This window comes from Polyodon spathula, chromosome 2 (genome assembly GCF_017654505.1).
Source record: "Polyodon spathula isolate WHYD16114869_AA chromosome 2, ASM1765450v1, whole genome shotgun sequence".
NCBI lineage: Eukaryota > Metazoa > Chordata > Actinopteri > Acipenseriformes > Polyodontidae > Polyodon > Polyodon spathula.
Genome location: NC_054535.1, coordinates 53,220,981 through 53,248,105, shown reverse-complemented (window position 1 = coordinate 53,248,105; position 27,125 = coordinate 53,220,981). Strand labels below are relative to the sequence as shown.

The 27,125-nt window shown below is 39.7% G+C and overlaps 1 protein-coding gene across 1 annotated transcript; it reads right to left on the bottom strand.

Annotated features, from left to right (window-relative positions):
* Positions 1-328: 328 nt before the first annotated feature.
* LOC121328100 (probable tRNA methyltransferase 9B) lies at positions 329-14,656 on the bottom strand. The gene is made up of 4 exons (XM_041272592.1): positions 14,277-14,656; positions 3,787-3,941; positions 2,497-2,670; positions 329-1,577 (listed from the first exon to the last, which is right to left on the bottom strand). The coding sequence occupies exons 1-4, from the start codon at positions 14,294-14,296 to the stop codon at positions 571-573; spliced, it is 1,356 nt and encodes a 451-aa protein (XP_041128526.1). The 5' UTR covers positions 14,297-14,656; the 3' UTR covers positions 329-570.
* Positions 14,657-27,125: the final 12,469 nt, after the last annotated feature.

The following is a 27,125-nucleotide window of genomic DNA, read 5'->3' as shown; positions in this document are numbered from 1 at the left end:
TGTGGCCCAAGGATGCAAGGAGTCTTTTTAATTCTGCTGCACAAAGCTGCTTGCAAAGACTCCAGTGAAGAGCAGAGGAACACGGCAACAATGTGGGGTGTTGCACCCAAGACCAACCAAATCCTAGTAGTAACACTGCTTGAAAACATTTTAATAAAATAAAACAATGCAATAGACATTTGTAAAAATGTCTAAACAAGTCCAATAAACATATACAAACCTACACGTGTATAGTAACAAATTAAGCAGAAACTAGATGATATGCTAAAAAAAAAATTGACAAGGCTTCAATCATGTAGGCAACTTATCAATTCATATTTCCTTCCAGTATACAACTGCTTAAGGGCACAATCCACACCTGTTTTATTCAGTTGTATTGTAAATGGTTCAGGGATAGTAGGTTTAAAATTGACTATATAAACACTTATTTTTTCTCTTTGCTACACTTCTCAAACAAATGTAATCACAAGTTATTGGCCATCATTTAATAGCTTTATGAGGATATGCTGTAAAAGCAGTCTTTTGCTGATGGATAAGCCTTATGATTACATTCTGATTCTGTGTGACATATTACAAAGCACTGACACCCGATGCTTTCCTCTTTGCAATGACACACCAGTTGCCATGGTCAAAGCACGAACTGACTATACTGAGTTCATTCACATTCTCTTCAATTAGATGTGACAGCTCCCCTTCTTTGAAAACATGGTAATAGCGCATGAAGTCTTTGGTATCTACCAGATTGTCCTGTTCATCCTCCACGTCTATTTCATCGAGAATAGAGTCTGTGGAATCAAGTGTTGATGTTCTTCGGAAGATCCTGTTACTGACAGAGTTTAAATCATTTGTACCATTAACTGTAGGCTTATATTGCTCCCCATTTACTGGACCATTCTTTCTGTGGACTACTGTTTGGTGCCCTCCATTTATCTCTCTTAAAGTGCCTGTGGCTTTCCACCATTGTGCTTCTTTATGGTTTGTGGTCTCTACAAATACATCATCTTCTTCAAAGCTCTGTCTATTTAACAATGACCCACCATGACCTAAATCTACACTACAGTGCCTTGAAGGCTGGACTAGAACAGCATTGTCTACCCACCCTTCGGAGCTCCTTACGGACTTCATTTTCTCAATGTGTTTCTTCATGCTGGATTCATCAAGTGACTTGGAAAAGAACCAAGAGTGGAGGGACTTCCCCAGGCCACTGTAAAACCTGTTACCTTGTTCTTCTGGATTTTTAATGCAGCATCTTCCCACTGATATGCAGCTGCCTAGACTGTATGAACGCTTAGTGCTGATCTCCTTTCTCAAAGCATCTATCCACCGGTATTCCTCTGAGTACACAGTTAGATGCATGTCAACAGGTTTATCTTTGCTGGCATTCTCACCTGATTCAGAGGGGTTTCTTGAGCACAAGGCCTTGTTCCATGGAACAAACACATCCTGCTTTTCAAAACGCCTGCGCTTTTGTTCCAAGGCCCAGGCATATATCATGACATTGCCCCCAGGGATTGTGATTCTAGCTATTTCTCTTATTGCTCGGATTCGTCTTTCTTTGGTTGAAAAATGATGGATCACTGTTAAACAATAATAATAATAATATTAGTAAAAGTACTCTACTGATGTAAAATGTTACAAAAGTCAGCCTTTTGCCATTATGAACATATTATGAAAAACATAAAACGCAAGTTTGTTTTGACTTCTTTATGATTATACCCAACAGAATACAATAAACATATAGACTATAACACCTTCTAAACCATATCTATTCAACAATCACATTAATGTATGAAATAATAGGAATTTGGTAACATAGGTATCAACTTACATTTTATTTAGTAATTTAAATAATTAAAATTTTGGTTTCTAGTAAAAAAAAAAAAAAAAAAAATCTACTTTAAGCCTATTTAGCAGGAAAATATTGAAATAACGGCCAAATATCTGGTTAGTAGGTGGATCCCTTGAAATATAGTAACTGCAGATGCTCTTATGAATTTTCTCTGTTCATGTAGATACTAAAAAATAAATAAAAACTCTTCAGTACTGTGACCTGTGCAAAATCTTTTCCTGGTGTGGCTGCTATAGCACTGGAGCTGCCAGTTATTAACTGAACTGTATTTTTTTCAGTATTTTACAACTTAGAAAAAGCAACAAAAATATCAAGGGGGAACCTGAGGACAAAAAAAAAAAAAAAAAGATCAATTTATTTTGCTATATGAATATTAAAAATGCCAAAACAGTCTCTTCATTTTAAAACTATTACAAGTCAAAATTACAAAGCAGAACTTTTATTTTAAACTTGTATTTATTTGTCCAACGGCGTCATTCGAGTTTTCTGAGTTACAGATCCTTGTGAAAAAAGAAAGAATAATCTGTTTTCCCTCTAGTTTGAAAAGCTGAAAGTAAAATCTATCCAAATCTAGACTGTGCAGATGTGTCTGAAAGCCCTTTACCTCCTATGGAGACACTGTGCAAATGTGTCTGAAAGCCCTTTACCTCCTATGGAGATAACAGCATTGAAGACCTGGTCCCTGAAGGGAAGCTGGAGGTTGTCACACACCAAGACTTCATGGCCTTGCTTCCTGGCCTTCTCCACTAGAGGGCTACAGTAATCACAGCCAAGGTTGTAGATCTGACTGTTCACACTTAGATATTTCCCAGTCCCACAACCTAAAATAAATAAATGCATTTTAATGTCATATGAACTGTGACACACATTATTAAAAAGGAAACATTTTAAATGTTTCATAAAAAATATGAACATGAAGGAATTAAAAACAAAACTATATAAGTACCAGAACAGTATGAACCAGTGACTTATCTATAACTTCAAACAATTATCAAACAAGGAAGGCATTGTGTCACTCTTGTTAGTTTTACCTACATAAGACTCACTTGGGCATGTGTATGTCGAGTGTTTTAAATTAATTGTTTTACATACATAAGTCTGTAGGCATTGGGGGTATAAAATAATTAATTAGTTAATAAGTCTTAGAACATAAGCCATACACTAATTGTATTACATTATTTATAGAGTCTAAGCTTAAAAGAGAATCACTCACCTCTTAAAAGTTGTTAATATGATTATCAAACTGTACTCAGGAAGAAACTTAATGGCAAGACTGTTGTACAGTACTAAGGCACCAAAAGAAGCAAATACCAGCAGTTACTAAAATGGATAACACAGGCAAAATGCCAGGGCATTTTAGTTCCTGTCAGATTACCTTACACAGACATGTCACTCATGGTAAATATTACTGTCCTAATACATCAGGCTTGCTCTTAATATGAATATCTCTGCTGCTTAAATACAAATATTTGTGATTCTACAAAAAAAAAAGAGAGCAGCTGAAAAGTAAATAAATTACTCTCAATTATTTTTTATTGATGGTAAGGTGGGATACCTATCAAGGTTACAAAAACAAATACCTTTAAGGAATACAATAGATTGTGTTTAGTTCAGATGTCCATCATATATAAATAAATTGCATAAATCCTAGGATTACATTTTAATTATGGAGCCGTTGTCCTTATAGTAACTTTACAAAAACTACCAAACAACTGTGGTAAAGCTAACTGATGGGTTTTTTTTTGTATTTTATTCACACAGTTATCAAAGTTTTTGTTATCTGGTACTTTTTAAAACTCACTATAAGAAAGACAGTACCATAATTAGAATGACATTTTCGGATTAGTGTATTTAATGCAATATAAGTGTTCTTAATGCATGCAATTGTCTGTTTGGAGGAAATCAGATTGGTTTCAGGTTTGCTTCAGTTTTCTTACCAATGTCAGCAATCAGGCTTCCGGGTTCCTGATCCAGCAGAAACTGTTTTACCCGAGGCCAGGCCTTGCACCGCAAGTCACTGAGGTACGGGGCTGTTTTCTCATAAACGCTGTGCACGTGTTGCTTTTCCAGTTGAATAGCTTCATTCTCCATCCTGAGGAGATCAAAGAATACCGGAATTATCTATAGTAAACTGACAATGTACTGTATGTAAGTGACATTCGTATCCCCACAAATAAATTAAACAAACATTAAAGAGACCTGCATGAGCAGGATGTTCAAAGACTTTTTGCAACAAAATGTTTGTGCATCAAATTAATACAAATGTTAGATTTTGAGTTTCAGGACAATTTGATCAATGGTTCTGAAGCAATAAGCTGAAGAAGGACTTAAATAACACTGTGTAACAAAATTTGGCTATTATTCCCCACAAACTTTGTTTTTGTGACCAGGACAGTGATATTTCAAAATATCACTAGTTCCAATGGGAAAATGGGCAATGTGTGTCTTTTTGTTCACATAAAGTCAGAAAAAAACAACATATGAATCCAAATTAACATGTATTTATACTAAAAAGACACACATTTTCCCATTTTCCCATTGGAAATAGTGATATTTTGAAATATCACTGTCATGGTCACAAAAGCAAAGTTTGTGGGGAAGAATAGCCATATTCTATACTTTTGAGGCATAAGCAATTAGGAAATAACACTTACTACCCAGGAACAAAAATTGTGTTACATAGTGTAATTTATCAATTGTTTGCATGTTTATTTACCTTTTTCTTATATGTACTTACATATACCTATATTGATACACAATTAACTGTTTGCTGTGTTGGAAGTGAAACAAGGCTCAGGGAGCCGAGATGGGATAACAAATTTGCTGCTTTTAATTACTGCACTAAATAAAATAAAATAAAGTAACGGCAAATCCCTGTTTGGGCTGGGGTTCACGCCAGATCAATAAATAAAAATAACTCCCTCTCTCTTTCTGCTCTTCCTCTCACTTTCCTCTTCTCTTTCTTTCTTTCTTTCAGCACTCTCACTTGCTCTCGTTCTCTGTTCTTCCGACTCACCGCCTCACAGATAGGCACTGTATTGCAGTCTTTAGCTCTGTCCCTCACAACCGCACTCCAGTCGAGTCTTCATGTGTTCTCCCGCTCATGGCTTTCCCCCTCCCTCAATTATAGCCTTGGGGAAGTGGGAGGGTCCCACCAACCACACGCATTCCATACGCATGCGCACACACACTAATGGCGTGCCCCATACCCTTACAATACACAGAACATTAAACTTGACTGTGGCAGAGCAAAGCTCTGCCCTTTATAAATTGGCAGGGATGGGGTTAAATTCCCCTACCTGCCTGGGTTTATTATGTTCAGGTGGCTGGGGTTGATTAGATGATTAACTTAATTAACAATCAATCAGCGCCCAGCCACCTGACATAAAAGGAGGCCTCTGCTTCCCATTAAGGAGGAGGGAGCTGAGGAAGCAGGTTGGTGTTTTATTGGTTGTGATTTTTCAATTTTCTAAATCCAGTGATTGCCCAGCCTGGAAACCTTATTTTTGTAAGTTTTGCTTTTTGGTCTTGCTTTATTTGTGTTTGAACCTTTTTGTTTTGCCCTTGTGCACCTTTATTTTTGTGTTTATTTATAATAAAAGTATATTTTTTTGAACTGCAGTCTGTCTCTGGGCCTCTATCCACTTGCCAGCCTGCCACAGTGACTTAACAAACAAGACACACAAGACAAACACAATTTCCAGGATGATGCCATTGCCAGGGTCATTACATAGGTCACCCCCCCCCCCCCCCCCTCCTTAGTCCCTTGTCCCACGAGGGAAGAACAAATTCTCGCAAATGACCCTGAGAGGATGGACGGACAGAGCCTGGTGATGTGGAGCCCCCAGGTAAGGTGCTGTCAGGAACAGGGGCGGAAAGGGAGGGATTGTCAGGGCTGGGTGAATCACGAGGGGGAAGGAGGGAACTGTCAGGGGTCGGAGCACCTCCTGCCGCAATGCTTGAGGGACCACCACCTGCCATCTTGCCTCCCCTATCGCTGGCTCCTTCCATTGTAGCTGGAGAACACCATCCCTCAGGGCCAGTCCAGGCCACTGTGACCTTAGTCCTCGGGTGGCAGTGGAGTGCTGAGCTACCTCCTCCCGTGGGGTCATCTGCCGGTTCTCCAGCCACTGCATATTTGGATGTAGGTCTGGGCCATCCTCCTGGTCCTTCTCCACTCTGCCCTCTCCACCGGTACCACCCCCTTGCTCTTCCTCCCCCTTGGACAATGCCGCAGTGCCCCTAAGCAGTCTGCTGTCTTCCCAGCTCCACCATCCTGACCCCTTGTTTTTCTTCGGCCTAAGGGCTCTCGCCTCTACCTTGCTCTGCACCATCTCCTTCACAAGTGGCCCTGTTCTTGGGTCAGTCCTGACCCAAAGTTCAGCTACTAGCTCCTCTAGTTTGTCTCGCAGCTCGTCTCCTCTCATCTCCATTGCATCCGCTATCTTCTCCCCCGTTTCTTGCCTCATTCCTTGTGGCAGGCGCTGCCTGATTCCCACTTCCGAACACCAATGTAATAAACCGCTGCGTTGGAAGTGAAACAAGAGTCAGGAAGACCAGATGGGATTCCAAATTTGCTTTTTTTAATTACTGCACTAAATAAAATAAAATAACAGTGAATCCCTGTTTGAGCCGGGGTTTACGCCAAATCAATAAATAAAAATAACTCCCCCTCTCTCTTGCTTTCCACTTCTCTTTCTTTCCCCCAACATTCTCACTCGCTCTCATTCTGTTCTTCCGACTCACTCTGGGTTTGTTCACCACTTCACAGATAGGCATGCTCTTTCAGCATTTAGCTCTGTCCCTCACAGTCTCACTCCAGTCAAGTCTACACGTATTCTCCTGCTCGCAGCTCACCCTCCCCTACTTATAGCCTCTATGGAGGGTCCCACTCACCACACACACACACGCTAACAGAGTGCTCTGTACCCTTACAATACACAGCACATTAAAGAAGACATAACAAACAAGACAAACACAATGTCCAGGATGATGCTATCACCAGGGACGTTACAGTATTTTGAATACTCTAATAAAGTTTAAATATTGTAATAAAAAATGATTGTTGCACTAACAAAGATAACAGGCTATGTAATTAATGCATGAGTCACTAAGTGCAAAACTATGAGAGTGTAAACTCAGCAACATTGCAATAAAGGCTGCATTTTCTTTTAGCACTTAAAAAGGTCACTTTTTTCCATTGATTTATTAAGTATTCAAGATGATATCAGTCTGCCTTTTCACTAGTTGAGGATTTAAACAGGAGAGCACTGGTATTTAAGAAAAAAAAACTAAATACTTCTGCCCTCACTAAAACAAAATCGTCTGAGTTTAAAATGAAAGTTTAGAAGAGGCTATGTGAAAAAACAAAAAAAGCAAAACATTGCTAAAATACTTAAAGATTAATAAGTAAAGATTATAAGTGTACAACCGATTTATCAAAAAGCGCAGAACCAACTATTGTGTTTTACTATTGATTTGGTTTAACTTTAAAACAGGTATATTAACACTGTAGTGTGGCAGGGAGGGTATAAGGAAACCTGCTGACCTGTGCATCTGGTTACTCTGCAATCCACACATCACACCCATCAGATGGTTCAGCACCATAACATCAATCAAGAAGCAAATGGAAATTCAGAATGACAATGTAATGCCTCCTAACTGGTAAGAAGACTTGTTTCTATAGCACCATAAAATACAATTATACGATTGATCAATGCCTGGTCATTGCTGTATTTTTCAAGGCATGAATAGTTGAGATATTAGGTTCCTGGTTTTGATCCAAAAGGATATGTACAGTATATGAGCCCTCTTACTGTATGCCTTATTTTATTCTAAAGATACTTCACCCTTATGTAAGCGTCAATAATGCCCCTGTTATCTTTCATGTATTTATGTATCATGTGTGTGTTTTATTTTTAGAATTTTACAATTTGATTTGATTAGTGCCTGTTTTATATATTGTTGTCTAGCACTCTGTAATTGATTTGTATCACTTTCTAGTAGCTCCTCCACACAGTCCCCTTGATATGCCTTATTGAGTACGGAGTAATTGAATTAGTGATAGCTGTACTCATCTCAATATAAATAGCCTACATCTCTTGCAAACGGGATGGACATCCTGGGGGTCTGTGTCTGTCTGTGGTTTTGTTTGTGCAGGACTGGGAACACAATGAGTGTTTGGAATAGAGATTAACAGAGGGACGTGAACGGGTCTGTAAATGGACTTCCCTGATCATAAGTATTCGGCTGATGTACCGTTGCAGATCTGAAACTATGGTATGGAATTAAGCAAGATATTGTGATACTGTTTTTTCTCTCGCTCTGATGTCCCTTCCTCTGCATAACGTCTTATGTGTTTTGGTTTTATAATGGTCAGTGTTTGCTTATTATTATTATTATTATTATTATTATTATTATTATTATTATTATTATTATTATTATTACACCTGGTTAACAAACCATATCCTTACTATATGCACCAAGCACTTTATTTAAATATAGTGATTACATTGACTTTCAACAAATCTTGATTATGATGATCTGTTAATGGAAAATCTGTAATTGATCTCTTGATGGTGAACTGAATAGTTGTGGTCCTACATAAGGATATTGAACAATGTGTTACTGCTCCTTTTAAACGTGCTGTCAAATAAAGCATTCTCATTGATTTCACATGATCTGCCATCTGTGTTTTTCTTGGTGACACTGTTTCTTGTATTTTAGATCTATATCTGAATTAAAAGAACCTGATCAATTATCTAATATCTTGCTCTGTGCTTTATCACACCGACCTGGCGTTGTCTGGCTACATATTAAAAATAACTCTGCGCTTTAAAGCTTAGTTTATTTCAACCCCGTTTGTGTATAATGCCCTCTCTCTGAGCGGGTGTTACACTTAGCTAAAACATGTTATCAAACTGATTACTGTACTGCGACATGTCATATACAGTGGATTGCAAAAGTATTCTCCCCCTGCAAAGTTTTCACACTTTGTTGGCACCTGAGCGTACACCACGATACTTTCAAATTAGACTTTACATGTAGAATCTACACAAACTACTCCACATTGATAATGTTGAAAAATGCATATAGAATATAAATAAGTAAGATGTACAGAGAAAAACAGATTAATCTCAGTTGCATAAATATTCAACTCCTTTTCTACTGCAGCCCTAAATCAGCTCAGGTGCAAATGATTTGTTTGAAAGGTCACAAGCGGCAACTCACATCGTGATCCAACAAAGCAACCATGAAGACCAAGGAGCTTTCGAAACAAGTCATGGTTAAAGTGGTAGAGAGGGATAGAGCAGAAGGTTACAAGAAAATTTCAAAGGTGCCGATTACACTATGTAACACAATTTTTGTTCAGGAACAAAAAAATAAATAAAAATTGTTACACGGTGTTATCCATCTCAGGAAAGTGAAGTCTATCATTAAAAAATGGAAGATGCATCATACCACCTAGACACTACCCAGATCAAGTCGCCCTCCCAAACTAAGTAGCCAGGCAAGCAGGAAACTGGTTCAGGATGTCACTCCAAAACCAACAATGACCTTGAGAGATCTGCAAAGTTCTGTGTCTGAGATGGAAGTCAGTGTTCACACATCAACAATAAGCCAGTCCCTAAACAAAACTGGCCTGTATGGACAGATGGCAAGAAAGAAGCCATTACTCAAAAAGCCTCATCTTAAAGCACGTATGGAGTTTGAAAAAAAGTATGTCGATGATACTGCAGACATGTAGAAAAATATTTTGTGGTCAGATGAGACAAAAATGTTACTTTTTCAGTCTAAATTCTAAGTGTTATGTCTGGCGCAAGTCCAACACTGCACATCACCCAGTCAACACCATCCCAACTGCCAAGCATGGTGGTGGCAGCATCATGTAGGGATTGGGAAGCTTGTCAGGATAGAGGAGAGAATGGATGGTGCAAAGTACAGGTGAATCCTTGAGGAAAACCTGTTTGAGTCAGCCAAGACTCTGAAACTGGGGAAGAAATTCACATTTCAGCAGAATAATGACCCGAAGCACAAAGCCAAAGCCGCACTGGAGTGGTTTAACAAGAAGAGAATTAATGAGTGGCCCAGTCAAAGTCCTGACTTGAATCCAATCGAAAATTTATGGCGAGACTTGAAGATTGCAGTCCATCGACGATACACAACAAATTTACCAGGACTGGAGCAATTTTCCTGTGAAGAATGGTCAAAAATGTCACCATCCTGCTGTGCAAAGCTAGTAGAGAGTTATCCAAAAAGAACCATAGCAGTAATTGCTGCAAAAGGTGCTTATGTACTGACTTAAGGAGCTGAATACTTATGCAACCAGTAAATTTCATTTTGTACATTTTCTTTGCAAGTTTTGCTGATATTTAACCTTCTCTTCATATAACAGTGTTCAGTTTAACCACTACAGCTTTGAATAAAAAAGTTTGTTTGAATAACTGTGCATAGATTATCTGTAATTTGACAAAATGTGACATTATTGGTAGGGGGTGAATACTTCTGCAAACCACTGTAACCTCTTAAGCTGGCAATCACACAACAGCCACATTTTCAGAGACAAGTTTCCTGAAGTGTTAATTGAGCTGCATTTGAAGTAACCTTCATGATCTCTGACCTCTACAAGTGACAGCTGTGTATTTTTTATAACACTGCCCACATGCAGATAATCTTTCTTCACTTTGCAGGCACTTAACAGTGACCCAACCCTGGTCATCTCCTCAATGATATCGAGGGGCTATAAATCTATCAGCTGTTAGTCATCACACTGGCCCTGGAACAGCATGGTATGGTCATTTATAGAGAGGTGATAGCAGGTATACAAGACTGCACAAATTACAGATGTTTCATGAAGAACAGTCTAAATCTATGAAGTATTCTGTAGAACAAACCTCAGCATATCAATGGCATACTCTTAATGATAAATAGAAGTGCAAATTATTACTTGCACAACAAGACACGTGACACACTGAATACTATGATTAAGACTGAGCACAGAATCCTTGTCTTTAAAACTGTAGAGCACAGAGCTGAAGGACAAAAGTAGATACAAAGTAGATACAATGATTGAGGATTGACAGCAGTAAAGAAGAAATGCCCTCTCATTCCTCTTCAGCTTCAGGACATGGCTCTATATAAAACTTGTAGATGTCTTTAATAAGTCTGGTTATTTCAATACATCAAAGAACACTTACAGAATAAATGCTTTGATTGCTTTCAAACAGTTGCCAATAAAACCACTGACAAAAGAAGCTATGGAAATATTGAGCAAAATTGGTTTAGTGATGTTTTGACATTTTCTGTAGTTGAAATAACAGTAGTTGGTCTTCTATATGTCTGCATGAATAATTATTGTAATAGACTGCATGTAAATCCTCTGGGACACCCTTGGAAATCTCTTTATGTTCTACCTCAAGGTATGAAACATTTAGTAGAGAGGTGAAAAACATTTACCATACTGTATATTGTAGCACTTTTGTCAGGTAAAGGACCTGAAATGCAGAGCATGGTGCCAGCTCAGATCAGTAGTGACGTCAAAAAGTGACAATTCCTCTAGAGGAAAATGTACTTGAACTTTGACTCAATCGACTCCTCAAGACCATCACTCTCAATTCAAACACAAAATGTCTCATTTTCAATCATTCTACAACACCCGCTGTACAGAAATGTTCATTAATGAGCAACAAAACGAGAATATGTTAGAAAAGTTATGTAAAGCTAGTATATTCGTATCTCAGAGAAACTGGGGAGGAACGAAAAATTAAACAAGGTAAAGGCAATCATCCAAATAAAGCGAATAGTGGCATAGAATGTTTGTACAGCACTGAAACACTACGTTTAAAAACACCCAACTGTACTGCTGAATCTTGTCTTCTTTAATATTAGTATGACAAGGGTATCCATGTATTATAAAGAATAATAGATGGGCCTCTTCAGTGAGTTACAGGAAAACAATTCCATCTCGGGTTTCTGTGACAGTTTATAAATTACTCGACTTTCAAGCTTTCAAATTAAGGTGAAAATAGGCAGTAATTAAAGAGCTGAGGTAAGTCCGGATTTATGCAAATATCAAAATTACAAGAGCCAATCAAATCGTATGAAAGTTCCCAAAAGGCTTCTACTTTCACAGCGTTTTGAAAGTATATATATATATAGAAATACTTCTGTTAGCCCTGTGATTTAATAAATAACTAAACAATTAATTTAAATACATTGATGTCTGTGATATCTATCGTCAGTTAAAGCCCTGCTAAAATTAATTACACGCAGATCACATTGACTTAATTAAGTACAGATTTGTCCTGTAAAACCAATGCTTTGCGTGTCACGTTTTTCAATTCATGGAGTCAAGGGTTTCTGTCACTTTCTCTGGAAATATGCAGATGATTCTGAAGTGTATAATGTAAAAGGTTTTACTGAAAGTGTAAAAGCATTGCTATGGATGGATTAACAACAACTTAATTATCTCTGTTTGGACACAGCTTTTCAGCTGTGCATTATTATTATTATTATTATTATTATTAAATAAAATATAATAATATAATAATAATAGATAATAATAATAATCGTAGCATAGTAAGTATCATAGTAGTAGTAGTAGTAGTAGTAGTAGTAATAATAATAATAATAATAATAATAATAATATATTTACTGGTATGTGTTTATTTATTTTTGGAAAAATGATTTTAAATTGCTGTGGTCAATTTGCTACTGATCTATTTTAGTGGTCAATTATCTACAGAGCTTACATAACCAGATGTTACCTATAGCTGAGTACAGTGAACCAAATCAAATGGAATGAGATGAAAATAGAACTTATGGATGGTAAAAATTGGAGAGACAGGGATTCATAAAATGAGTAGCACAGCGGCTTAAATCTTACAGACAGAAAAAACAGGCCTATTCAAAACCCATTTTATTTTTATAAATCACCTTTAGCTTTATTGTATGACAAGTTAAATACCTTTGCCATTCATTTTCACTGGGATTCAAAATCATGTTATCCTGTACTGTACAATATGGATAAACAAACTTCGATTCACACCATAACAGTCTGTCCGAGATTGATTTATTGCAAGTCAAAACAAAAGAAGCACATGTTGGCATTCAAAAAGAAAGTTAAGTATACTTTAAGACGTTTGTTTCCTGTTGATTTCTAACAATCAGTGATGGAAAACCTCTTCAAAGTATGTGACATTATAATTTCAATCAGAAAGTGCATTAGAAAGAAAGAATATTTACCACAAGAGCCAAAGAGAATAAAGCACTGAAGAACCTAATTGCCCATGTGTAAAAATTGATCCCTACTGAATTAATCATGGGGGAATCTAACAGTGAATAAAATAGGCACAGCCACACCAAATACAGAGCAAACTAACAACTCATAAATAATGCATATCATATATGAATTGAGGCATTTCACATAGCAACACTACTCATGTCATCCTCTACATCCTTTATTTGATATGTACTGGTACATATAAAAAACAATCACGTTCCTCTGTGATATGCATTAATTGCTTTGAAGGGTGTTCTTGTGAGTAATATACATTATATTTACACAAAACTGTTCTAAACTGTTAACTAGTATTTGAATGAAAAAAAAAAAAAACTGTGTTTCCATTAGTAACATTAACTCCAAATCTGGCAACTACTATTGAATGATATAATACAACAAATTACTATAACCTATGGTAACTTTCAGTTGATTTAATTGCTTAAATATAATTCTACAGTATATACAATGGTTACATTACAAAAACAGATGGCAGTAAATCTCAACCTCAACCTATTTAAAAAAAATTGCAAACCATTTGCTGTCAGGTTATACATGTACAATTTAAAATCATGTTTATTATTGATGCATTTTACATGATGAGCTCTAAATGCTCTGAAGGGATTTTTCTTATGTGAGTCATGCTTCTGAGACCTCAGTTACATTGACTGGCACATACTATTTTCACTCCAAGATTAGAAACCATTTCATATAATTAAACAAACAGCCATCAACAACACACATTTTAAAAAAAAGACATTGGAAATAATCCTGTATTGTTCCACGCCTTGTTTTGCGTGGAACTTTGTACTTTTAAAACTACATGATTTTTGTATTAATTATTTTTTAGTATAAGATAAGTTACTTAATACTGAAAGAGCTACAGTGTATGTGTGCATAAGCTACTGATGTCTATTTGTGCAGTCAAAGAAAAAAAAAATCGACAAACAAATTTTACATGTTCTGCTTTAAACTACTCAAAGTTATAAATCCATACAGCACCACTTAATGTATCCCTGTAAATAGGATATAATATTTAAATATATACATCAACCAATAAAGTAATACATGTTCATGTTGTGAACACAAGAACTACAGCTGTAAGTGCACACAATCCTGTAGATACATGAGTCAAGGATATAACCTTACCTGTGTTTAAGGTCCTTCATCTGCCCATTCAGTCCTTGCAGTGACCATTACTCTACAGACCTGTTGGGAAAGGTATAGAATAAAAATCTAAACCGGTTCCTCTGAGACACTCAAATTGCATTAGACAGTGTTTCTCTGTTACATTAGCTTGCAAATGTGCAGGCCAACGGCATCACAGCAGGCACTTGCAGTCATTTCTAAAGCCGGAGTGAAAATACTGAAAGAAATATGTTGAGGAAGCAGCTTGCTCATGTGACCTAGAGCTCTCTCATTCAGATGATGTGGTAAATCCTTAATTTGTCTGATAGCCCCTTCAGTCCCCAGTTGTAACATTCTTCTCCCAGAGCTGCTTGCCTACCTTTGTCATGTGCTGCACGCAGCATGATTTGTAAAATGATGTGTGTTTGTGCTGGCCTCCTGCACCGTAGTTCCCTGGGCTGTAAATAATTCTGATGCACAGAATGCATTGTCTTTTATTGAAAGCACTCCATCTGCACTGGTTGACTGATTAATAGTTGAAAACAGGGCATTTCTGTGCTGCAATGAGTCACAGCAAGTTAATCCTAATACCTTGGTCAAGGCATGTACAGACACTTCTGATTTGTTCACAGAGATGAGTTCAATATTAAATCTGCATTATCTCATGTTAAAACAACTTTCAAGGCCTTATGATTCCAGGTACAAAGATATGGCAGTGACCTGAAATGGCATATACAGTATAACATGAATATTGTGTAATTGCAATCTAAAAACATTCTGCATGTTTAGCTGATGGGATTATTCGTTTTAAAACACATGTGCTTCAGGGATTGGCATTAGTTAATTGTGTCACATCCTCGATTTAAATGGGAATAAATGTATCAGTGTATGGACCCTATTGTCCATTTGGGAGTTCATGTGAGCTATTAACCAATGATAAGGCTCCTAATATTGCTTGCAACAACCCACTGCTAAAACTGTAATGGCAATTTTAATATACATGCTAGTGAGGGAACATGAAGTGAATATTTACATTTTAGTAGCAAATAAAAGAAGTAGCTAGAGTTTTATTTAAAACTTGTTATGAAACAATAAACACATTATTTCAAATTATAACTTGAGATCACAATGCAAACTACATTACAAAGGTACACAAAAAAAGGAAGGGTTTAGATCATCAATAGAATAGTTCCAGAAGAAATAAGGTTTTACAAAATTTCCAAAATGATATATATATATATATATATATATATAATATATATATATATATATATATATATATATATATATATATCTTATGTTTACTGTGAACTAGAATATCACCTAAATTAGCTTCTCTTTTGAATGCTACAACTGGGGCCTTGAGAAACACTTTTTTCAATTTTTCTGAATTATGTAGAATACACAAGTGTTTCCAAACTATCTTAGAAATATTGGGTAAAAGTTTAGAGTACGTCATTACTAATGGGACTCTCTTGACCTTTTTATCTCTATTTTTATAATCTAGTAGATCATCTCTTTTTAGTTTATCCACTTTTCTTAACTCTGTCTCTATAATTCTTTCTTTGTATCCTCTTTTTTTTAAGATTTGTTTTTAATACATGTCTTTGTTTTACATAGTCACTTTCTTTAGAGCATATTCTTCGTATTCTTATTCCTAGACCCTTTGGGATTGCCCTTTTAGTGTCATTGGATGTGCAGAGAACATGTGTAAATACTGGTGCATGTCAGTAGGTTTATAGAAGAGGTCAGTCTCAACTGAACCTTTTTCAAGTTTTGCTATGGTATCTAAAAATTCTATTTCATTTCTTGCCCATCGAAGGTCCACCTTAACATTACTGTGTATTTCGTTTGCCATTTTATGAAACTGGAAAAGAGATTCTTTTCCATGTGTCCAAACCCCAAAAATATAATCTACAAACCGAATGCATTCTAAAGGTAATTGTTCTTCTCATTTCCCCATGTATGTACTGGCAAAATGCATTCCTAATTTAGATCCTATTGCTGTACCATCATTTTGTTTGTAATTTTTATCAATAAATGTAAAATAACTGTTTTCTAAAATGTTGATCATGTTCAGCACCTCTGCTGTGGGTATTGATTTATCTAGTCTATTATCTAGTGCTTTTTGAAAAGCTTCTAAATTTTCTTTATGAGGGACACTTGGGTACAAGGATTTTACATCCATGCAAAATAAAATTGTTTTCTCTGGAAGGTTGTGCTTTAGTGATTCAAGTCTTTTTAAAAATTGTGGTATCCTTAAAATAGCTTGGTAATTTCTCAATGTGTTACCAAAGTTGTTTTTCTGCTATTTCAGCTATTATGTGTGTTATCAATAGTGCTGACTATCATTCACATTGGGCGATTTTCTTTGTGCATTTAGGATTTCCTCTTGCTAGGCTTGTTCTTGCATTATGTGGCTGCATGTATTTTCTTAATTCTTTTGATATAATGCCTTTATTGTATAGTCTCGCTGCAATGTCCTTAACCTCTTTTACCGATTTATTGATCCTATTGCTTTTAACTTCTTCATATAGGGGTGACTTTCTCAATTCGCTCCTGCATCTGTAAGACATGATCATGACAACATTTTCACCCTTTGAACCCTGTTCCTCCCATGTTTCTTTGATCATATCATGAATTCCGCACGGCTGTCTCCCATACAGAAGCTCGAAGGGTGGAAATCCGATGGATGACTGAGGTACTTCACATACGACAAACACCAAATAGAGCAATAATAAATCCAAATCTTTCCCAGCTTGGCTTATAACTTTTTGGAACATTGATTTAAGCGTTTTATTAAATCATTCGATCATCCCCCCCCCCCCCCCCCCCACAACATGAGGCCTAAACAAATAGCTGGCTTGAAGTACAGTGCCATTATCAACCTCCCTTCCCAACTAAACACCCCCCTTTTTATTCTTCAATTTTCCTGCTGTAGCAGGTCAGCGTGTTCAAGGAATTATGGGTCATGTAGTCTACTCACGGTCACCATATCACAAGGTGATGGCGTCTATCACAATATCCCTACTCCTTTTACTACTATATAATTTCATGTATGGTTAAGGTATAATTATCTAGTCATAGCCTTGTTATACACTGCTAATTACTGCTTTGTAACAGATAACTTAGTTGGATGTTCAAACAGAAAACACACAATTCTAACCCAGTGCAACTATACAAACAGCAGTACAACCAAGCTTATTGTAATGACCCTGGCAATGGCGGCATCCGGGACATTGTGTTTGTCTTGTTTGTTACGTCCCATTTTTATGTTCTGTGTATTGTGAGGGTACAGGGCACACCATAGGGTGTGTATGTGTGGGCATGTAGTGGGCGGGTCCCCCGGAGGTTATAAGTAGGGTGGGGGCTAGCCATGAGCGGGAGAATGCGTGTGGATTCGAATGGAGTGAGTCGACTGTGAGAGATGGAGCGAAAGATTGAGAGAGTGTCTTATTATTTTGGCGTGAACCCCGGCCCAAATAAGGATTCATTGTTGCTAGTTTTATTGAGAAAGAATAAAAGCAGAGTAAAAATTCCGTCTGGTCTCCCCTGAGTTTGTCTCACCTTCATAGCGTAGAACACTATAATATATTGACGGTCTAGTGTAGCAGGGCGGTAGAAAAGCCCTGCTTACATGTATTGTTTATTTTAGATTGGAGTTTCCCCCTCCACCCCTGTACTGTGTTTTCTGTTTTAGGATTTATTTGTTTATATAAATGTAGAAGAACGCTGTCTATTTATTATGTGTAAAAATGACGGGAAGCCCCATCCACATTAAAAACTTGTGCAGAAGGTGGCCATCTCCCGAAGTAATTGAGTGATTAATTTATTGCTAATTGGGAAATGGTCACCTGCATAAATACTTGCAGTTCTCTTCATTCCGGGTGGGTGTTCGAGAAGTGGAGAACGGGAGAGCGAGAGAGATTAATTTAAAAACATTTATAGGAACAGTGAAGGCGATTGCCCAGCCTGACCTATTTGTGTTTGTTATTTGTTTTGTTAAACTTTTTATTTTTCTGCTCTGTGAGCAGTGTCTATTTGTTTAAATATTTAATTTATTTTTGTTGTTTGAATAAACAGCGCACCATTCGTCTCTTTTGAATTGCAGTTACCTGACCTGCCAGACCTGCCTTCTGGCTTGACATCACTGCAACGCCATTGCCTGCCACACGTGGTGGCGGGGTGGGATCACCAGCGCCTCCTGGACTCAGGCCAGAAGAGGTACTGCAGAAGGGTACTGCAGTTTTCGTTTATTTATTATCATTTTCTTGAGTGAGGTACAAAAGGATGGGAGGAAAGAGAGGAAAGGGAAGGAGGCAGCAGCTACAAGAGAGACGTGAGAGGAGATGGTGGTCACTGGACCCCACCCAACTGGGACCTGGGAGGACGAGCAGGAGCAGTGGAGGGCTGAAGGGGCCCCCCTGTGCGTCATGTGCAGGGAGTTTGGGCATGACTGAGAGGACTGCCTATATGAAGACCCCTACTTCTGGAAGGCCTACTCAATGGGGACGGTGTCCTATGCGTCTGGATGGTTTTGGCTGCTGGAGCAGCAGACCTCATCACCTCCAAAGGCCGAGAGAGAGAGAGGGAGGTGAGGAGGAGGCAGAGAGGAAGGGAGAGGGGACACAGACCTGGAGTGGGAGAAGTTGTGTGTCCACAGCCCAAGTGGGAGGAGCCCGAAAGTCCTGAGCCTTTTGGGAGGGCCCCGAACTTCCTGCGCCTGAGTGGGAGGAGCCCAAACGTCCACAGCCCAAGATGGGGGAGTCAGTGCGTAAACAACCCAAGAGGGGGGAGACGGTGCGTCCATAGCCCAAGAGAGAGAAAGCAGAAAGTCCACAGTGGGAGAATGCCTGCTGGTTCTGCCTCCACCGCCGTGGAAGGACTGCTTGTCACTCCCATCTCCACAAGCAGGAGGGGAATACCTGCTTGTTCCGCCTCCACCACTGTGGGAGGACTACATGCCGCTCCCACCTCACCAGCAGAGGAAGCATGCCTGCTGGTTTCCCCACTGCAGCCAGAAGGGGAGGAGCCTCTGCCGTCTTCACCACCAGAAGGAGCAGGAGCTGCCTCTCCCTTCAGCATTGGAGGGACCAGGGCAAGATGCTGCCAGACCTCAGCAGCCCCTGCATAGGTTGCTGAGGGGAGCACGGGGGAAAAACTCTCGGCCGCAGTGACAGCGAAGAGAACCAACTCCCGCACCACAGCTAGGCCTGGCTCGCCTCTGGCCGTCGCCTCCTGAGGGTCCGCTGCCGCCATCGCCTTCCGAGGGCCCTCCTCTGCCCTGCCTTGCACCGCCCAAGCATGCCTGCCTCGCACTGCCCAAGGATGCCTGCCTCACACCTCCCAAGGATACCTGCCTCGCACCGTCCAAGGATGCCTGCCTTGCACCGCCCAAAGATGCCACGTCTGCATCACCTGGGGCTGCCTGTTGCTCCGCATCGCCTGGGGCTGCCTGTGGGTCCTGTTTCGCCTGGGGTTGCCAAGGGTCCCGCTTTGCCTGGGGTTGCCTGTCTCTCCTCTGCTTCTCCTAAGGTTTCTGCCGGTCTTGCTTCGCTGGGGGTCACTGAAGGCTCTGCTTCGCCTGGGGTCGCTGAGGGCTCTGCTTCGCCTGGGGCCGCTGCCTGACTTGCGCCACCTTGGGCCGCTACTAGTCCTGCAGGACCGCAGGAAGCACTGAGAAGTGGAGAACGGGAGAGCAAGAGGAGAGATTAATTTAAAAACATTTATTTGTGTTGTATGTTAGGTGTACTGTGTTAATGTTGGTGTATAGTCATTGGTACACGGGATATAAATGGGTCTGTGTAACAAGAGTGGTTAAAAATGTATATTTGTATTTAGGCATGAGGATTGCACAGCACAGAACGTGCAGGTAAAATGTAATAATATGTGAGCATGGGGAATTGCACTTTTATTAATTCATGTGCAGTTGTACCGAGACTCCAATTGAATGATTGAGTAGTAATCGAGTCTCGGTACAGCTGCATAAAAGCAGCATGTTTTTACTCACTCGGGGTTGTGTGTTCGGTGAGTGGAGAATGGGTGTGGAGAAGGAGAAAGTAAAACCTAAAGTAAATAATTGATTTAAACTCATCGTGTTTGTGTGTTCATCCACTCGTTTGTCTGTCTGTTTAGTGTTAGTACGTTTTGTTTATCCTTTCGTTTTGGCTACTGTGCCGTTTTATTTTACAAAGTGTTTTTAGTTTGTTCAACCTTTTATTTTCTGTTTATTGATTAAACTGTGCAACAGCGCAATTCACATTTCACCTGGCGTACTGAGTGTTTCTTCTGGGTCTGACATCACCACACACGCCATCCTGTTACAGTTCGTTATTTGTTTTGTTAAACCTTTTATTTTTCTGCTCTGTGAGCAGTGTCTTTTTGTTTAAATATTTAATTTATTTTTGTTAAATGGAGCAAAATGCAAAATAATACATTCATATTAAATATATAGAGAACCCTCTGCCAAGGTTGGATAATAATTGAATTCATGGTTGGCCAATGGTCAATTTATGGTTGGCATCGTTGGTGTAACAAGCAAAATGACATTTGGTCAACGTTGGCGCAATCTCACTTGTTACTTTGATCCAATGTTATTGTTCTATCTGGATAAGGTGCGCCTCACAGTTTGAGAACCCCCATGGCAGACCATATAGTGGAGGTGAGAAATGCATCAGTAAGGATTACCTCATACGTTCACTGGGGGGCAAGGCACATAGTTACCATGCAGTCTTACAAACTGGCCATTGCAGTGATAAAATAAACAAATACAAATAATATTTTATTAGTGTCTGTTGCAAGTTATTTGTCTTTTCTGATATGTGATCCAAACACTTCAGGTCACCAGGTATTCATCATTGTGGAATGCTTCAGTCACAATTTCAGCTAATAGGTTTAGAATCATTTTTATGCCTCTTTATGATGTTATACTTTAACCTTTTCTTGTCTATCCAATACAAATCTGTGTCTTCATTGAACCAAATATGTGGTGTTTTTCTTTAATTTGCTCATGGTCTTTTTTGCAGTTCAATTTAAACTGAAAAGAAACTGTAAAAATACTTAGGTCATCCAATTAGTGGAAAAGAATACTTTGGAATAATGCTTGCATCTCCTCTTCATAGACCATCATTTCAATTTCTAAAGCACTTTGTCTAATGAGATCATGTATCCAGTTTGTAGTCAATTAGTTGCACAGTAGGTGGAAGGCCACCAAATAGAGACCCAAAGCAGTACCATAATTGTCATTAAAAACTATACCAACAGCAAAATGAGAAATATCAATACTGCATTAATTTTGGCAAACATTTTGGCAGACTTTGTTATAACATTGATTAAGGCATTGGTCTTTGTTTCATATTATTTTACCTCAAATGGTTGTTCGAGCAGGAAATGAATATCTGTACTGTAAAATGTAATATCCCATATAAAAGTTTACCACAGGAAGGGCAAACAGTGGGAGTATGTTTTGCATGCAGTAAGCCCCTTTACTGTGTGCTTTGTACACCTGCTGTATTCACTAACCAGTGGCAGGGGCAACCTAGCCTAAGGAAAAAGTACCGAGTTGAAGTGATTTAAATAGGGGTTTTAATCTTGGCATTTTCTTTTAATCGATTAATCACCCCATCTGGACAATTAGTTAATGGATTAGTCACACCGGTTTGCTATAATATGCAATTGTAGTGAAAGACAACTAACTATTTTAGTTTAATTTATAATTAGCTGTAAATGTACTGCCATGGTACAAATCTAAACTAACAGAATGCATTGTTTAATTGAAAAATCAACTTACTTGCAGCACAGATAAGATAAACTCGTAGTACTACAAAAGCAACGAAGAGCAAGTCACGCTGTCGAGTGACCTCCCAGCCGTGCTGTCCTCCACAGGGCTAGGCCTTGCCGTATCCCCCCTGTCGAGTATACCCTGCCGGCCACACAGGCCCGCCACCTTGGTGAGTCAGTCCTTGTAAACAGCGTACTCTCTCTCCCTTTACTTTCTTCCTGGAGTACACGTGTCCTCCTCGGGGCTAGGCCTTGCCATATCCCCACTGTCGAGTAGACCCTGTCGACCATACAGGCCCGCCACCTTGGTGAGTCAGGCCCCTGCAAGTAAGGGAGAGCCGCACCAGTCCCCTGCAAGTGAGAGGGAGACACACCAGATCCCTACAAGTGAGGGAGAGCAGCACCAGTCCCCTGCAAGTGAGGGAGAGCCGCACCAGTCCCCTGCAAGTGAGGGAGAGCTGCACCAGTCGCCAGCAAGTGAGGGAGAGCTGCACCAGTCCATTGCAACAGAGGGAGGCTACCCATTGCTCTCGCCTCCACCGCCAGGCAACTACCCGCTGCTCCCACCTTCATCGCCAGGAGACTACACACTGCTCCCACCTTCGTCGCCAGGAGATTACACGTTACTCCCACCTCCACTGCTTCCACCACCAGGAACAGAGTAGCGGGAGCTGCCTCTGCCTCCACTGCCTCCACCACTGCCAGGAGCAGAGCAGCAAGAGCTCTCTCTGCCTCCACTACCTTTACCGCTAGGAGCAGAGGAGCAAGAGCGGCCTCTGCCTACTCCACCTCCACTGCTGGTTCCGCCTCCACCAACGTGGGAGGACTGCTTGCCGCTCCCACCTCCACCAGCAGAAGGTGAATACCTGCTAGTTCTGCCTCCTAAGCTGTGGGAGGAGCTGCAGCTGAGTTTATAACTACCCGGGGATGCCTTCACATCACTGCCCGGGGATGCCTTCATGTCACCACCTGGGGATGCGTGCCGCTCTTCGCCCACGGATGCCTACTTTCTTCTCCCAAGGATGCCTACCTCGTTTCGCCCAAGGATGCCTGCCTCGCTTCACCCAAGGATGCCTGCTCCGCATCGGGTTGTCTGTTGCTCTGCATCGCCTGGGGTTGCCTGTTGCTCCACATTGCTTGGGGTTGCCTGCTGCTCTGTATCGCCTGGGGTTGCCTGTGGCTCCGCCTCGCTGGTGTAGCCATCAGTTACAGGGTACGATAGAGAAGTGGATCTCCGGCTGCTGCCTCTATGGCCAGGGGCTCCACTCCCGAGTTCGTCTCCCAAGGTTCCACTGCTGCCGTCGCCACCAGAGGGTCCGCTGCTGCCATTGCCTGGGGTCTCCAGCTCTGCTTCGCCTAGGGTCGCCGGAACTGCTTCGCCTAGTGTCGTTGGAACTACTTAGCCTGGGGTCCCCGGCCTGGCTTCTCCTGGGGTCGCCGGAACTGCTTCGCCTGGGGTCGCTACCAGCTTTGCTTCGCCTGGGGAGGTGAGTTCACTGCCACCTGGGGTTGCCTGCCTGTCATCATCTGGGGCTTTGAGACCAGCCGCAGCAGTTTCGCTGCTGGAAGTACGGTGGCCAGAGCCACACGAAAGGAAGCTGCAAGCTACAAAGAAAGGGGAGGTCAGGGGACCACCTGCCCTCATAGCCTTTACACTGCCAGGACTGCCCCGTTTGTATGAGTCAGCCTCGGAGCTGACCGCAGGTCTAAGATAAAGCAGCCTTTCCGCTGCCAGGACAGGGGGATATGTGGCAATATGCCCTGCCCCTGTGTGTATTTTTGTGTTATATGTTGCATGTTTGCGTTAATGTTGTAATTTTGGTGTATTGTAAAGTGCACGGGGTATAAAGTGGCTTTTGAGCACAGGTGATATAAAGTGTAATTTGTATTTAGGCACGAGGATTGCACAAATCACTTCACATGCAAAGTAAAAGGGTATTGATATGTGAGCACGGGAGTGCATGGAAACAGCAATAAATTAGATGCAAGAGAAAGAAACCGTAGATAAAAGTGTTAACTTACAGACACCTCCATTATATCACCAAAAAATCTCCAGCAGGAGAATAATTCTCTGAACTGCGGCAGGCATAGTTCAGTATTTTGCATATTGTGTCTGATATTTGAAATAAGAAAATGTAATTATAATTGCTTATATTCATGACAAAAGTGATTCCCTTCTGGAATGGCAAAAAAACTAATTATCGCATAGCAAGAATGGCTTTCTGTTTTGTATGAACAGGTTTCATGTTCAGCAGAAAAATGTAAGCTTTTATTTTCCTAATAGAATGATGGGGAGCAAAATGAAATAACGCATGTTTGTGGGATTCTTTTCCATGGCAATGCCACACTATGATGCACTTCCCTAGGTTCTTGCCATGTATTAAAAAGCTAAATTTAGAGCCAAAGAGATTTCTAAATGTCTGTTAAATCACTTCTCTCACTGGCCCCCAGATGCTTCAGATTACAGAATATGAAGTACCTTGTGTGGTTCTATATATATCTGACTGTATATGTATTAATGTGCCTGTGGCAGGCTGGCGAGTGGAAAGAGGCCCAGAGACAGACTGCAGTTCAAAAAAATAACTATTTTATTATAAATAAACACAAAAATGAAAGGGCACAAGGGCCAAAACAAAACAATTTAAACACAAAGAAAGACAAAAAGCAAAATTTACAAAAATAACAATTTCCAGGCTGGGCAATGCCTTCACTGGATTCAAACTTTCCAAACAACCAAAAAAAACCAACCTGCTTCCTTAGCTCCCTTCCCCAAATGAGAAGCAGAGGCCTCCTTTTATATCAGGTGGCTGGGCGCTGATTGATCGTTAATCAACCTAATCAACTAATCAACCCCAGCCACCTGAACATAATAAACCCAGACAGGTAGGGGAAGTTAACCCCATCCCTGCCAATTTAAAAAGGGCAGAGCTTTGCTCTGCCACAGTGCCCTGTTGCAGGTCAGTTTCAATCACAATCGTCCACAACAGATGTGACATAGTAATAGTAGGAATGCAGTTCTCAAGTTTTTCTACATCCAGAAGAGCACAAGAAACCCTTTCAAAAGCAGACCTGTCAACAGATTGTCACCCCAACTTCCATGGAAGTTATTCTTACAGCAGGTCTTTTTAACCCCCTATATATATAGATATATATATATATATATATATATATATATATATATATTATATATATATATATATATATATATATATATATATATGCCATAAAAAATAATACAACATGTCAGTTATTTCAAGGATAACTGTTAACCTTTTATTAACCATGATTATTAACCATGTTAACAACAATCAACAGTTATTATTTGGAGGAATTGTTACAAAACAAGGAGCAGGGACAAAAGGAGATAATACAGCACAGTCAATCAGGTAAAGATCCCATTGTATTAAGAAGAACATAAGAACATAAGAAAGTTTACAAACGAGAGGAGGCCATTCAGCCCATCTTGCTCATTTGGTTGTTAGTAGCTTATTGATCCCAGGATCTCATCAACCAGCTTCTTGAAGGATCCCAGGGTGTCAGCTTCAACAACATTACTGGGGAGTTGGTTCCAGCCCCTCACAATTCTCTGTGTAAAAAAGTGCCTCCCATTTTCTGTTCTGAATGCCCCTTTATCTAATCTCCATTTGTCACCCCTGGTCCTTGTTTCTTTTTTCAGGTCGAAAAAGTCCCCTTGGTCGACATTGTCAATACCTTTTAGAATTTTGAATGCTTGAATTAGGTCTTCTTTGTTTAAGACTGAATCAATTCGATTCTTTAGCCTGTCTGCGTATGACATGCCTTTTAAACCCGGGATAATTCTGGTCGCTCTTCTTTGCACTCTTTCTAGAGCAGCAATATCCTTTTTGCAATGAGGGGACCAGAAATGAACACAGCATTCTAGATGAGGTCTTACTCATGCATTTTAAAGTTTTAACATTATTTCCCTTGATTTAAATTCAACACTTTTCACAATATATCTGAGCATCTTGGCCTTTTTATATAGCTTCCCCACTACGCTAAAGGAACCATAGCTGGACCATTAGCAAACCACAACAGAAATAGCAATACAATTCACTTGATTCAACGTGTTTAGTCTTGGTATAATGATGATATACTTCCTTAGTACTGTAATTAATCACAAATATGTGTTGGTTCATACATTTGTGATAGCATTCCCATAATGTTACTGTGACAGGCTGGCGTTGCGGTGACGTCAGGCCAGAATGAGGAAGAACACACAGGTAACTGCTGTTGCAAAAAGACACGCTGCGTGCCGTTTATTAAACAACAAAAAATAAGTAAAATATGTAAACAAAAATAAACACTCACAGAGCCCAGAAATAAAGGGTTGATACAAAACAAATCACAAACGCAAAATAGACCGAAAGGTCCGGCTGGGCAGTAGCCTTCACAGATCCTTTAAGTTTCGGTTTCGTTTTTATTTATTTTTTATTTTTTTGCCCTCCTCTCCTCTCCTGCTGTCGTTCACACCTATGAACACCCACCCAGAGTAGTGCTAACAATGTAGTTGTTAGTAAAAGTTTTAGGGGAGGCAAATAAGCTGTGCAGCAAAATTACTATGTGCATTTTTACGTTTAAAATGTCAAGTATGCAGCTTATCTGGACCATTGCTGACGCACATCCCATTAGTCCTCAGCTGCACACTAGGACCAATGGGCACAAATAAACAACAGCCAATAGGGACAGACAGATAACAGCCAATGGTAACAGACCAGGGAAGACAAACACCAGATTACATTGCATCTCTTATATGGTAAATGTAGTAGCCGCACTTTGAGAATGGAACTCACATGAACTGTACAATTAAAAAACAAATATCCACTCTTTAATCAAATCATATATTTCTTTCTTCAGACATTTTTTATGAAGCAATTTCATTAAGACTCCATCTTGGGACTGCTTAAAGTAATTGATTTTTAAAAATGCAAAGAAAAAAAAAAAAGTCCTGCCAAGACATCTACAAATGTATTCAGGCACCTGGCGCTATTCAGGTAATGATTGCTCTGAGATGGATTGTTGAATGGCAATTTGATGTTTTTTCTAAAGCACTCTTAATGGTTTTGTGTTGAG